Below are 15,473 nucleotides of genomic sequence, written 5' to 3' on the forward strand. Positions count from 1 at the left end.
AATCCTCCATTGCAAAATGGGTATGATAGTGTTTTACTCACACTGGAAAACAATGATCAGCCTTTAAAAGGACAGGATGGGAATAAGGGGTGGGTTGGTGTTTCTAAAAAAATATCAAAATAATCAAAGTTTCTAATCAACTTTTGCAATTATTACCATCACATTACACAACATTAATTACACATATTCTTGTAAATGTCACCTTGCATCGCTTTCATCCTCTGCCATCCCCTCCCCCCTGCCAATTACAATCTTGGGTTAGTCCCAATGTTGTCAATAATAAGCCGGATCATCCCATTACACTTTGAAGGGATGGGCAGGATGGTGATGTCAGAGGCTTGGGAGTAGCTTGTAAAGTGCAAGTCAACTTGCAGAACACGACTCAAAACAGTTCAAATAGTTTGTACTTTCTGCAGGGACAATGCTGCTACCTTTTCAAATTGTGGTCATTTTTGCTTCAAGAGAGAAGTTATTTATGTTGTTCTGCTTGTTAAAAATGTTGAAATATCAATCAGCAGAGCTCTAGTTACACCTTGCGTACATATATAACATGTATACATATAACATGTACACATATAACACGTATACATATAACATGTATACATATAATATGTATACATATAACATGTATACATATAACATACACATATAACATGTATACATATAACATGTACACATATAACACGTATACATATAACATGTATACATATAATATGTACACATATAACATGTATACATATAGCATGTATATGTATAACATGTATATAAAATGTATACATATAACATGTATACATATAACATGTATACATATAACATACACATATAACATGTATACATATATGTAATATGTACACACAATTCATGTATACATATAACATGTATACATATAATATGTACACATATAAAATGTATGCATATAACATGTACACGTATAACATGTATACATATAACATGTAAATATGCTGATGATGTAATTTCTTCTATATACCATAAATTATGTCATTGAAGCATTTATTGTTAAATCTACACACAGGGAGAAAATAGCTGAAATCTGAAGAACTAAAATTTTACATGTTTCAGTGAGCAGAACAACATAAGTAATTGTTCACATGAAACAGAAAATATCCAAGATAATTTGAAAAGATAGTGACCTTGTCCCTATGAGTAAAAGTAGTTCCAGTACTTCATTTAAAAACAAACTATGATACATTTGTGTAAAACTAGGAACAGAAATATATGGTATACAAATACAATATCAGAAAACGTTCAGTGCTTTTCGTGGGGCGAGAAAGAATCTATCGACAGAATATAATTTTCAAGATAGAAGTGAGACAAATCATTGAAATTGTTGAAACTGGAAAAGTATGATTATTCAATATTGTTACCTGAACACTCAGTTAATGAAGAGTACACAAATAAACATTTGAGAGTTTAGCTTATAGTAATATTTATCTCACATACTAAAGGGGCCGTAGCTGTAACTTTTGATGATTTTTCTACTATTTTTGTTTTGTATGTCAAATACTGAGTTTTTGCTTTATTCCTCAAAGCACATTGAAACACCACCTATGCAGCTTTAACGCAGTGTCTCTATGTGTAAAGTGCATTGTTATTGCTTACAAATGAATTCTAGTCCGGACCAGAATTCACAATGACAATGCAGTCTACACATGTACAGGCTGAGTTGACAAGCTGCATACTGTATATCTCAACATACTTTAGAGAGTAGAACCAGAAACTATAGTTGACCTTGAAAACAAATGCGCAAAAATAATCATTAAAAGTTACAGCTGCTGGCTTGTAAAACTATGTGCTTGTTACTCAGCACATACTACACAATATTTGTCTCAAGTCCTCGTTTACTATCATCATCATCATCATCACACAATATTGCACATTTTTCTTCCTTTTTTCTGTGAGAGAAGACAAACTCCCACGGTCCCATTAAAATTTGGTAAAAACTGCTCATCTCAGCAAGTTCATGTACAACATTTGCCACAAAAATGGCATTTAAGTTTGAAGCAAAACATGACAAATCAACAGATTTTTCCTCCAGTGTTCAAAGTTCATTTGTATTAGAAAGATTTATGTTTGGTCTATTAATTGATCCTTATCAACATTAAATGCTCTTTAGCAAGATAATGGTGTTGAATTAAAATGTTTTGTTTTTTTTGAAACTTGCAACTCCTACAGCAATAAAGCACAATCTCTAACATACTCCAATACAGTCTTTCTGATTGGCTGATTATTATCTTACTAGCTCATTATGGGATAGCTTCTGACCAATCAGCAACTGACTTTCATTGATTCATTGTCAAATGAAATATCTGCTCTCATTTGAGCCATTTATTTTACGGATGACAACAGATGTACTATTTTTTTAAAATAAATATTGCACTATCAAGATTGTAACTGTGTCCATCATAAAATGTTGATTTTGTATTCATGATTTCTTCATATTTTTTTGGATATTTACCAATTTCCAACAATTGGTTTAAAGGTGTCACTATCACTGGAATGTGCTTAACAAGATTGATAAACAATCAATGTTTGAACATTGAAATTCACAACCCAGTTAGGGGGTTCACTTTGTCATCTAATTAGAATACAATCGTTTAAAATTCAGGTGGCCGTACATTTTCGCCTATTGCTTTGCAGTGATCGGTGGTACAAACGTGCAATTTAGATTCACATGACAGTGAGAAAAATTTCATGCAGATTTTTTTTGGCTGTCAAATTACCATAAATTTGCATGGATTTAAAATCTATAAATCTTGATGATTCAAGCTACACTGTGGGCGTCGAGGCAAATGTGAAGTCAGTGTTGAGCTGTCTCAGCAAACAAGAATATCCATGCACTGTAGAATTTCCTAAAGAAGCGTTCACAGTGGAAAAAATCTGCTGCAAGCTAGTATAATCTACACACTCTCATGAAAAGTTGAGTTCTTAGAAACTCACGATAATGTAAATATTAAGTGATTGTTTTGGACTGAAAAGGTATATATTAATGATCTCATTAACATATTTCTGCTGACTGACGTGTTAAAAAGAGGAGCATTCATATATATATTTGTGTTCACTTCAGTGCATTTGTTCATTGAATAATAACATTCTAAGTATAAACTTGTGATGTTTTGGGTGAAAAAGATTAATACAATAAATTCAACAAAGGTAAATCAACAGACGTTTATCACATGAGTTAAAAATCTTTTTTTTGATAAAATCACACAAAAGTTTTAAACAAATAAGCTGTCAACAGTCCCTCTTGCCATTCTCTATGTTGAGACCAACTGTAACCCTTTCAACATAATGGTTTGGCCCAGATCCATTGTCATCGATAGTAATTGAGGGCCAGTTCATGGGGATACAGGGATGAAAAGGTTACAGCTGAGTAAGCTTCTAATGTATACAGTAGATTTTTACACTGTGTATTAAGAAACAGGATATTAATGGTCAGCCATATTGTTTGAACTTTGAAGCAAAAATGGCACCAGTGACTGTTGACAATCTTAAAAAATAAGTTTCGTATGTAACGAATCTTTCAGTGCCACCAGTAAACACTGGAATGTACGAGGACGTATCATTGGACGGTGGCTCAGGAGGTCTACCGCGGCTACTGTTAGCGAGCTGCCCTCAGTTTAAAACGCAGCACGCAGTAGGCGCACAGACGCAGGAAAATAAAGAACCCAGCGAGGACTACAAAATCCACGTAGAGTTTTCCATCTTCCACATCCAGTTCCTTCAGGACATCCTCGCTGGTCTGGAAAAGGCAGAAGTCTCCCTCTTTGCACTCTAGATCACCGCGATCCAGGCCGTAGATAATCAGCAGGGTGCCCTCAAAGCTGTAGCGCACGTAGGAGCAGTATGACAGCCACTGCAGATATTTCGGTATTGTGTCAAAGGACACAAAGAATCCAGAGAACAGCAAGATTGGTATGGCAGTTACAGGTCCTGCAAATGTCGCAACCTGTTGTCATGGGGAGAAAAAATAATACAATTGGTAAGGTACACATACCAAGGCCTGCAAATATAGCAAAGTGTATAGACATGGGGAAAATCATTCCATGCATGATGTATGCACATTACAGGGCCAGCAAATGTAGCAACCTGTTGTCATGGGGAAAATCATTCCATGCAAATTGTATGCACATTACAGAAAAAATCATACATTGTAAAATGTATACACAATGCAGGGCCAGCAAAACTCAAAGTCAAAATTACCTAGCATGATATCCTTGCAAGGAGGAACTTAAAGTTGCAAATTCACGTGAAAAATGTTGTAAACCTCAGTTGAGCAGCAAGTAAAGCTGCCAACCCAATAAAACATAATGAATTTCATATCCACACCACAGGGCCTTTGTTCAGTGTGACAAACTCTTAACTACTCAGTATAATATCCATGTTCCATGGCAAGGATGATTTACACTTACCTTTTCAACAATTCAACACATTATTGGCTGAAAATAATCTCATCCCATGATGTTTAGGTTTCACGACTAAAAGGCCAACAAAGTCTTTCTGGTTCATATTAATCTTAATGAAAAGCCCTTTGTAAAGCCTGTATACTACGATCGCTATGCTACAGTGTGGAGTTCAACTTTCTAATTCAAATTTGCATACTAACAACAAAGCTCACCTGTTCTGAGGGAGTGGCTGCTCCAATCAGAAGCCCACATGACTGAGCCACTAAGGCAGTCATCACCATTATACACAGAAAGAGCACAAACCGCTGGGCATCTGACGGCTGCGCTGTCATCCAATATACAATAGTGGCATATATGACAGGAAATATTATCTGAAAGGTGAACAATAGTATTCTGCGTATATTATGAGGTTTAATTTAAGATCTTCTGACCTGGCCCCCCTAGTAATAATATTTGAGAAAGAATGGCAGTTTAAACTACATCGTTTCCATCTTCAAATCTAAAACATATATTGTTGCAATGCTTAAGGTAGTATGGGCCATGGAAGTGAAAGACAAAAACTTTTGCTCAAACTTTTCTCAATGAATATTTCAACCATTCTCTTTCAAAATCGAGAATAAAATGGGAGCTAGAGAAACAAATAACCTAAAATTTACCGATATTTGGAATTCAAAATGGCGGCTGTCCCTGTCAACTCTACGGAGAAAAATAAAACTTTTGATTTCCGAAAAACTAATCTGGTGAAAAGTTTTCGTACAGCAAGAGCTTTAAAATGAACCCCCTACAAGCTGTAGACCAGAAAAGAATTGTAAAGTTTGAGAGTCCAAATACCTGTCCCCGAGGTGCATTCTACGTTAAAAAGTTAATTTGTTACTGTTGTTTGATGAAAAACCATAACATTCAGTATATATGACTGCTTCCTTTAATACTGAAAACTTTTCCAGTAAGTAATGACAAGGATGACAAAATAACAACCAACCTATCAATTTCAGCAAAAGGAAAATGTAGTTACATGTTAAACAAGTAGCATAATGAAAATAAACATTGTGCATCACTTCATTCTGACGGGTATGGATTTTATTGTTTTGCCGCAAGACATCACCATTCCCATGTTCAATGAAAATGAAACAGCCGAGAACCATAATCACCCATAAAAAAGGTATGCACGAAAATTTTAACACTTCTCATGTTGGACCAAAAATAACCTGTGTTTAATACTACAGATGTATCGGTACATGTATATGAATTTCACATTTTTCTGACTTGAAATTGTTATCATGAATATGAGTGGTATATATGGGAATCTTTGTAGTTTTCTTCAGAATGAGCAGCTGCAAGATTCCCCCATTTAAATAAAATCCCAGATGAAATAAACACAAACACACGCCGTGTCCATCCCCTCAACAATGAGATCTTGAAATATTGAAATACACAGAGTGCTGATCATTGCAATCAGCACCATGATTGCTGCATATGATGTAGCATCACAGATTTGATTTAACTTTAATTAAACCACTATTTGGCTAAAGTTTGCCTCCAGATTACAAACTGCAGGATGGCCATTTGCTCTAACCTTACATGAATGAAGTGTGATTTGTGTAGGCTTTAAATATGTTTATTATTAAGTAGACGGTTATGAGCAAGAAACTACTGGCTGTCTTTAATTTTTATATATTTGATCCACGCAACTAATTTAATTTGCTAATACCTTGAAAACTCTTACTTTACATATAACTGAAATTTTCACAATTTATCATAGTGCCCCTCTATCAGAACAATCCCCCCATCCCCCCAAAAAAATTAAAGTAGAGGGCGAGCTATGTTCTCACAAGGGGAGAAATCTGGAGAAAAATACTCTCATAGTACATGTATAGCGGTTATAGATGGGATTACCTGAAATGGGACGTCAGCCATTGTCTTGGCGAGGTAGTAGGCCTTCAGACTGTACCAGTAATTCATGTGCTCTTTGATGAAAACATTCATCTCCAGAGGAACTGAAAAATAATGCCAAAGAAAGACTTGTGTATTTTAAAATATAATATAATCACTTTTTGCCAGATGAAGTAAAGTTAGGCCTTTCAGAACAACAGTGATAGTATATATGAATTAGTGTTTCTTGAGCTTACATCTACGGACACTGTTGGATCAATGCAATGGATGAAGTTCTTTGGCAATTTTACATCAATTTTACATTTATTGATTCTTAGTCAAATGTTTTCATTGCCCTAAGTATCTTCATTTATATAAATCTATCAATTTATGCAAATAAATTAATTTATACAAATTAATCCATTTATGCAAATGTATTCATATACAGTATTTAAAGATATTCATTTATGTAAATGTACCATGAGGATAGTCTGAATTTGCACAATCAGCCAATAATAACAACTCATAAATAGAGTAGATTTGTTTGCTTATATTTGTGTGCAATACGTCGTCATACTTCTCTCCTTCGGGTCTTAAAATAAACAATGGAAGCAGATAATCAAGCAAATACTATTAGTGTAAGATAAGAGAGAAAAAACTTAAAAAGAAAATCAAATGTCAGTGAGTACTTACAAGTGAGTACTGTTGGCATGAGGGCAGTAAACATGAGGAACAGAATAGAGAAGAAGTGAGATCCACAGTTACTGTAAGCCTTGCTTCCGTCGTTACCGACGTTCAGATACAGCAGGCCGATCATGACTCCGATGGCAAGGTGTGACAGGAGCCGCAGCTGAGTTAATACCTGTATAAATGTCACAACAAACATATATCAATAATTAAATGCTGAAATAAATAAATACATAAATACATAAATAAATATAAATAAATAAATTTAAATTAAGTTGATCGATTGTATGGTTTGCCTTTTGGAATAGAGAGGTTTATCTAGTGGCAGACTATGATGTATGGTACATTCAAAACTTTTTAGTTGTGTGAATTTACCGGGAAGTGTACAGGTTCCTAGTGTACATTGTTGCGTGGAAGAATATCTTTACATGATTATTGACTAATTCATGACTTTAACCCTTTGAGAGCTGTAATTTTGGACTGGGTGGCCGGCATCAATTTCATTGGCTATAGTTTTGATCAAAATTCTGGAAAAAATCTGAAAAAAAATTGCGAGGGTCAAATTGTATATAGAAGATAAAAGTCGAATTTGGCACTCAAAGTGTTAATGACAGAACATCTTCTTTTATTTTCAAGTGAGTAATTTTCATCAAACAAACAGTTCCTCTCTCGAAAAAAATTCCAATTCCATTTTGTGTCAACTGGCATATGCCTCTCTAAAGCACCCACAGTCCCATATGCTGCATAAATAATAAACAACTGCGAGAACAAATAAATTCCACATTGCATCATGACACTTTTGTTTGCCTGGCCAACATTACCTGCAAACCTATAACTGAACTCACATGCACATATTGATATCTTTTCCTTTCTGCATGCTCACCTGATCTCTCAGAATCATGAAGAAAGCTCTCTTGAACAAAATGTAGAACTGTGTCAGAGTGTTTGTAGCAAATGTGTGCTTCATATTGATCTCCGAAATGTCCTGAAAGAAAAAGGATTGTTAATTATAAGTGATAGATTCAGTGTTGTACGCAGCAAACGGCGTGAATGTCTTTTTTTCAAATTGTGTTTGCACATTTTTAATCCTATGATTCTTGAGAGTTAAGAATGCCAACAAATATATCATAACAATTTTTTGTGGGTCACTTGAAATGAAAAGGTCAGCACCCACCATAAAGAGAGCGCCCTCTATACAGTAAAATGCACATTTTGTTGTCAAGCTCCCTCAACATCAGAAAAAATACCAACTTCTGTTCATGATAAGTCTGACTGCTGATTCATGAATACACATAAGAATACTTATGAAGAGACATCACTTTGAAAGAGAAAAGTTATGTGTTGAATTTTTTTCATAGTTACACTGATCTAAAATTTAGGAATTTGTGTAAAAAGAGTATGGAAGGATAAAGTTGGTAGGCAATGAGAAAATAAGCTTCTATTGGTAGAGCTATGCAAAATATGTGATAAATCATAAACAGAATTTTTGTTTTTGTTTTGCAGAACAAGCAAGGTAGCTCACTTCATAACGTAGAAATGATATAGTTTGCTTTAAAAGTAAAACAGCAAAATACTTTTTTTTCATTTTCTGTTACCTGATATTGGTTGTCTGTGCACGATACCGTAGCACTACCATTGACATGGCCGCTACGGGTGTTCATGGACAGGGTCACTTGTACTGCTTTGCAGCTCTTGATCTTAGAAAACAATTACAAAACAAACAAATTTGCAAAGGACGCTGGGTAAAAAGGTATGTTGGGAAGTACGAGAGACATTGAAAAGATATCAGAAAACAAATCGCAATACTGTGTGTGTGGTTTGCTCATGCAAAATAATGTCTACTTTTCTATGCCAATGCATTCAAATGAGTTATTAGACAAATTGTGAGAAATAGTACGGACAGTAAAAGTGTTTTATTATAAAACAGCAGAAACCAAACATAAATGCAAAAATGCAGCTGTAAGGAAAATGTTTTGATTGAAGAAGCCAGCTTAGATCAAAATTCAATCGCCCATAACTATATCTGTATTCCGTTACCTAACAATGTAAAAAAACCTTAAACTTGAATTTTACTATAGCAGCTGTGGTAATGCATTTGTGGACCCTTCCGTTAGCTTGGTATTTTGAAAACTTTTCAAATTTTCATCCGTAAAGAAGCTGCAGAAACTGTTAACTTGTCATATATTATTATAAAATTACTGTTTATCCATTTTTAAAGTCAGCATATATTCTCAGTTTTCATTGCATTTGAAGTCATTAACTCTATTTCAACTTTGACCCAACCTACCTCAACCGAAGGTGAACGGTCACCTTGCGCATGTGCTGCCGCGACATCTTCACTGCTTGAAGAACTGAGGGGCAAGTGTCCATTGGGCTGTGTTGGGGTCAAAGGGGACTGGTCTCTTGATGGCGCCACACTGGATGCAGGAGTCAGCGACAACATCAGCTGTCTGTCGGATTCCTTGCACTTTCCTTCTTTTACAGCCTTGGCCAGGGTGGACATGTGGTCGCCGTACTCACCACATGTGACTTCAATGACTGCAACAGCAGATTTGTACAAAATTCATACCTTATTCCCTCAGTTATGTTTACCATGTGTAGGATTATCAGTTCTTCCTAAGCTTATTGGACCACCATTCCAAAATTTACCCTATATGGGTAATGTAAATTAGGCTTACCTTATATGGTATATCTCTCATTTGAATATTTTTTCAATTCCAAATACGGTTTTCATGGCCAAGATTATATACTTAATCAATTCCAAGTATTGTATTCATGGCCAAGATTGCACTTTATCAATTCCAAATATGGTATTCATGGCCAAGATTATACTTTATCACTACCAAATATGGTATTCATGGCAAAGATTATACTTTATCACTACCAAATATGGTATTTATGGCAAAGATTATACTTTATCACTACCAAGTATGGTATTTATGGCAAAGATTATACTTTATCACTACAAAATATGGTATTCATGGCAAAGATTATACTTTATCAATTCCAAATATGGTATTCATGGCAAAGATTATACTTTATCAATTCCAAATATGGTATGCATGGCCTAGATTATACTTCAATTCCTTACGTTAAACATCTTAATGTTTACTGAGTAGATTGAATACTTGTAAATTGAGGCCGTACTCGTCCGAGTATAAGCCCCTGCTCGTGTATAAGCCCCCCTACTGATTTTAGAGGATTTTAGAAAATGCATTACATCCGTGTATAAGCCCCTACCCTAGTGTAACCTCAAATACAGAAAGGTTAGGGGAGTATATTTGGTCATTTGACTGATTGGTAAAATTAATTTTAGATAATAAAGAAACCATTAAAAGATGTTAAAGCAATGGGAAACTGGAGTTCCCTTGACAATATCGTAAGGAAAATGACACGTTTTTCCAGTACTATCTTGATTCTTTGACCCTACTCACCCCCGTCGCCTAAATAGAATAGTCTCACTCACGTCCGCCATTGTTTATTTTCATTCACGGCCACGATGTTTTCATGCTTGAAACATGCAGTGTCTTTTGTTTGAAGAAATTATCCTTTCATTTGTGAAGACTTTTCCTGGCGACTATTACAATTTTCACTGCTATGTTGTTGATTTCACAAGATGTAGACAGTTTGATATTGGAATATTGAGTTGCCTTTCCGTGTGGGCAATGCATGCCTGTTCACATTACTGTTGATCAGCAGCATACATGACGTCTTTGTTTCAAGTTTGGGGTTTTTTTCGACGCTGAAATTTCACCAAAATGTCACTTCTGTATTCAGAGATTGTACAATCAATTTCTTTGGATTTGTAAGTCGATTTTGAAAGCGATAGAAAAATCGAGTGGTGTTGAAAAAAATCGTGCATAAAATTAGCATAAATTAAGCGTCCATGCCAGATAACTTGGGGTTGCTCGAGTATAAGCCCCTCCCCTAGTTTTACCGTTGTTTAGTGTTGCCGAACCGGGGGCTTATACTCGGACGAGTACGGTACTTGTAAATTGAGGCTGTACATTAAATTCATGTCGAAATAATAACTTCTCTTCATTATAGCAAAAGACTGCATCTTGGAGTATAATTTTTTACAAGAATTTCACAAATTATGCATAGACACCCATTGATAAGTCTATAAAAGGGGAGAAAAATCATTATCATTTTGTATTCAGTATTACCATCACTTAGAGTACCGCATCTATGCTTAAGTCAATTTCACCCATACCTTGAATCAATCACAAATATTCATATGAAGAGTACGAAAATGTAACATTTGTGTTAGCTGGATGTAAATGAATGTTAACTTACCAAAATCTGCAGGATTGTGGTAGGGCGGGCAGACCAGGCCCATATTTTTCAGGTAAGGGACCAGCCCTCGAATTGATCCTTGGTACAAACACTGCCCATCACCTAAAACATACAACTGTAGGACAAAAGAATGAACTGTTTTTGCAGGATTCATTACAATAACATCATTTATTTTACATCACATATTTTCTCCAGCGCCAAACTTGGCAAAGTGACCCTTGCTTGATTCATTCTTGATATTGAGAAAGAAAGGTTTAAAATTTCCTTCAGGAAAATTTTCGTAAACATTGAGGTATTTCAGTTTACAAGACACTTTTATACCTTAAAGGGTATATCTATGTTGACTCTACCCCTTGGCAAATTTCAAGAGGCTAACCTACAGAGTTTAATTCTAAGTGCACATTGCCACAAAATATAGTAGTTAATGCCAATATGTAAATATGGAGGAGAGGAGGGGAGGGGGGTATACTGCATTTGAGCACTTACCCTGTCAAAAATTTCAAAAATTTTGGCACTAGGTTGGTGTATTGTACAAACAACTGTTCGACCATCTCTTGCCAGCGACTTCATCAGTGAAACACACTGTAGACATGAAGAACTGTCCAGACCACTTTTGAAGAAAAATAAACAAACAAAAAAAACAAAGGAAAAAGTTAGTTTGTAATCAAAATGTACCATTTTTAACTTATACTATATGCCGATGAGCTAATTCATACTGTTCATAATTCTCAAAAAATTACATATCTGAAAAAACCCACTGATATCATCCCTTCCTTCAAATCACAACAATTTCAAGCCTTTTACATTTTTCAGATTGTAAGGTAAACATACAGCAAATAGTGGATTGATTTAATAATAATCAGTACCATGATGGAGTTTATTGTCCATCATTTAGTCAAAGTATTTCCATCGAGCAGAGAGAAATTATCAAAACCAATGTGATTGTGTGATAATCTTGTGATCAATGATTAACTGGTGCAGTAGCCAATTAGATTGACCATTTACAAACCATGTGATTACCTTGTGGGCTCATCAAAGAACATGATTGGTGGATTATTCACCAACTCTAGAGCAATGGACAACCTCTTCTTCTGGCCCCCTGAGAGATTAGTGACTCTTGTTTTAGAGCTTTCTGTCAAGCCCAGTAGACTCAAAATTTCATTCACCTGAATTAAAAGATTTACAAGAAAAAAATGAGCTTTCTCCCTTTTTAAAATTCTCCTTTTTGTGTAAAGCAAGCTTTGAAAGCAGACAATTGAATTGTTTTGATCAGTGTGATGTTGAAATACAAAAACAGGTAAACATGCACACATATGCTAATACTGAGATTTGTACATTGAAACCACATATCATAAGTACAATGGTTATAAAGAGTTTTCTTCAATTACTAGTATGTCTGATGATTGAGAATAAGTATACTAAAATTTAAGAATATTCACTAGCAAAGTCCATGGAAAACTTATCAAAGTTACGATGAAAACCATATTCTGTACACCTAGAAATCTCAATCATCTGATAATTTAAGTGAATGAATCAAAATCCTCGCATATTTTGTCTGTCTTAAGGTAGTATACAGCCATACCCAATTATGCTTTATGTTTGTTTGTTGGGTGCCAGTGATACTGGAATGTCTCCCAAAACCAGATGTTTTGATGGATGTAAAATGTGCCCATATTGTTGATTTTTTCACCTGTTCCTTTGTAAATTCTTTGAAAATCAATAGAAAATGACAGGTTTCGAAATGCTCTCCAAGGAAATGCAAGGCCATACGATTAACAGATAACTTCAGGTATGTCAGCCTTCGTTTAATTGATTTCTCACTGGTGAAAACCTTTGTTTACCTCAAAGTCTTATACAATTGCAATGAAATGTATTTTAAAGTATTTGAAGCAAATTTACAAAAAAAATATGAGACAAATTGAAAGGCACTTTTATTTCATAGAAGACATTTCATCAATGGATCTCAGTTGTCAACCTTTTTGCCTCATTTCCCCATAACCTGCTCCATTAATCACATGAAAGCACTATAATTGGGCCAAACTCTATGGTGAGAAAGGTAAATTAATGTATGCACACTTAAATTTTTGCGTCCAATGTATCGTTTTACCCACCACGAGTTTTTTCTCTGAGAGTTTCATCTTCTGTGAGAGTTTCAAGTTGGCGGAAATCATCATGGTCTCCATGACGGACAGGTGTGGCAATAAATGATTGTCTTGCATGATGTAGCATGACATTTTGCGAAAGGTTCCCAGGTCACGCTCTTTGCCATTGACCAGGATTTGGCCTCTCATGTGACGTGTTCTGTTGAATGAAAGAAGTACGGAAATAATTACTAATGCTTGGCAGCAGCACTCAGATACTCGACAAATTCTAAGTCTTTTCTAAATATTGAGCACTCTTCAAAGATTGAGCCTCCTCAACTTTTTGAGACAGGTCTGACCCTTATTTTTGAAGGGCCTAATCTGTCCTATTTAAAGGGCCAGTAGATTATTTTTGTTTCACTATTTTTGTATTTTAAAGCTAGCTCTTGTTCTACTGCAGAAAGTATGTTAAAACATGTACCTACTAATTTTATACATGTGTAAAATGCACTGCTATTGTTTACTTTTGAATTTTAATCCAGACAAGAAATCAATGTCACCAGTAACAAAACAGTCTGCACATGTACAGGCTAGGCTGCATGAGTTGATAAGCTGATTTGTATGTCAACATACTTTGGGGAGTAGAATAAGAAGCTGTAGTTGAATTTTAAAACAAAAAAATAGTGAAAACAATCAACAAAAGTTACAGCTACAGGCCCTTTAAGAGTTTTTTGAGAGTATTCACATTTCACATTTTCTTCTTTTCTTTCTACCTGAAGAATTTTAAAATACAATATATGGACCTTGACAAGACAATCTCTTTAGTACAATGTGCATGATATTCTAAACAGATGAAGTTGCAATATTCTGCAGAACAAAACTGAGCAGCAGATACATAAAAAGTTACATTGTATTGAGCTTTGCCACAAAGTTGCAATATTCTGCAGAACAAACAGCAGCAGATATATAAAAAGTTACATTGTATTCAGCTTTGCTACAAAGTTGCAATATTCTATATTAAGTCCTCTTCAAACAAATAAACCTTTGCAATCATAGTCAGTCAGTCTTTTATTTATGAACAATGATAAAATATTGCAAATTTTCTTCCCATTGTACTTGTCGCAAACTCAAAGACTGTGCTTCATAGCAGGAAATATAAATCACAGTATTCTAGAAAATAAATTTATCACTGATGTTTTCAGTTAAAAAAATCACATTACACCGAGGAAGAACTTTTACTATCATTACTCACCGAAGGAAACTCAGTCAAGGGAAAAGAATGTCTGACTCATTTAAAATTTAAATATGTCATTTAAAATGTATCTGAACTCACTTGTATCCAGCTAGTACATTCATGAGTGATGATTTGCCGGCTCCAGATGGACCCATGATTGCTGTCAGCTGACCTGAGGCAAATTTACCCTGCAGTGACTTCAAGATCTCCTTCTGAACTGAAAATAAAAAAAAAGAACAAAACGATAACTTAACTGTAAGAATTGAATACTTTTTCATGCAGTGCAAGTCCAAGACAAATCAACCCCCTGACTCCCCTGGACCCCCCCCAATGGGCTGCAGAATGTGGCCGTCTTTTTGTCCTGTAGCCCAGCTGGCATTTTTAGTGGGTTCACATTTCTCACTTGTATGCCTGAAAATGGGCCGCAACTATGAGAATATTGAAAGCATATCAGAGTCAACCAGCTCACCAACAATTGCCTGTAATTTTATCACAAGTATCATCAAGGTCATCATTGTTAGTATTTAATCTTGAATAATTACCATTGACATTGATCCCAGATATGCTGGAATATGAGGGATATTGTAAGCTGTGATATTGCTCTCACTTTGGCTTATAATATGCAAAAAGCTGAATTCCAACAAAAATACAGATGCACATTAATATTATAAGCACAAGCACAGTTGAGGTTATCATAATATTCTATGGCAGGACACTTGGGTCAAAATGAAAGCAAGAGTCAGAAAAAGATTACACAAGTCATGATTTATACATGAGATTTTAAATCTCAAGTATCAGTTAGAAAGGCAGAATTCAAACGCTGGATCTGAAATGTCTATGTAAAGTAATGAGTCATGTATCACTGGGGAGAGAGAGACTAAC

General features: G+C 35.1%; 1 protein-coding gene across 2 annotated transcripts in view; it reads right to left on the bottom strand.

Moving 5' to 3' along the window:
- Positions 1-449: 449 nt before the first annotated feature.
- The window catches only part of LOC139129995 (ATP-binding cassette sub-family G member 4-like), a 59,591-nt gene continuing 44,567 nt past the window's right edge, over positions 450-15,473 (bottom strand). Inside the window, exons 2-13 of one of the 2 annotated variants that reach the window (XM_070695704.1) lie at positions 14,691-14,808; positions 13,388-13,577; positions 12,297-12,442; positions 11,763-11,886; positions 11,277-11,391; positions 9,268-9,518; positions 8,576-8,677; positions 7,864-7,965; positions 6,987-7,155; positions 6,318-6,418; positions 4,637-4,795; positions 450-3,967 (exon numbers count right to left, since the gene is read on the bottom strand). In XM_070695704.1, coding sequence (XP_070551805.1) covers positions 3,620-3,967; positions 4,637-4,795; positions 6,318-6,418; positions 6,987-7,155; positions 7,864-7,965; positions 8,576-8,677; positions 9,268-9,518; positions 11,277-11,391; positions 11,763-11,886; positions 12,297-12,442; positions 13,388-13,577; positions 14,691-14,808 — 1,925 coding nt within the window. In that variant the 3' untranslated portion in view covers positions 450-3,619. The remainder of the gene's footprint in view (positions 3,968-4,636; positions 4,796-6,317; positions 6,419-6,986; positions 7,156-7,863; positions 7,966-8,575; positions 8,678-9,267; positions 9,519-11,276; positions 11,392-11,762; positions 11,887-12,296; positions 12,443-13,387; positions 13,578-14,690; positions 14,809-15,473) is intronic. The other variant, XM_070695705.1, reaches the window with a different exon arrangement.

Source organism: Ptychodera flava, chromosome 3 (genome assembly GCF_041260155.1).
Source record: "Ptychodera flava strain L36383 chromosome 3, AS_Pfla_20210202, whole genome shotgun sequence".
Classification (NCBI taxonomy): domain Eukaryota; kingdom Metazoa; phylum Hemichordata; class Enteropneusta; family Ptychoderidae; genus Ptychodera; species Ptychodera flava.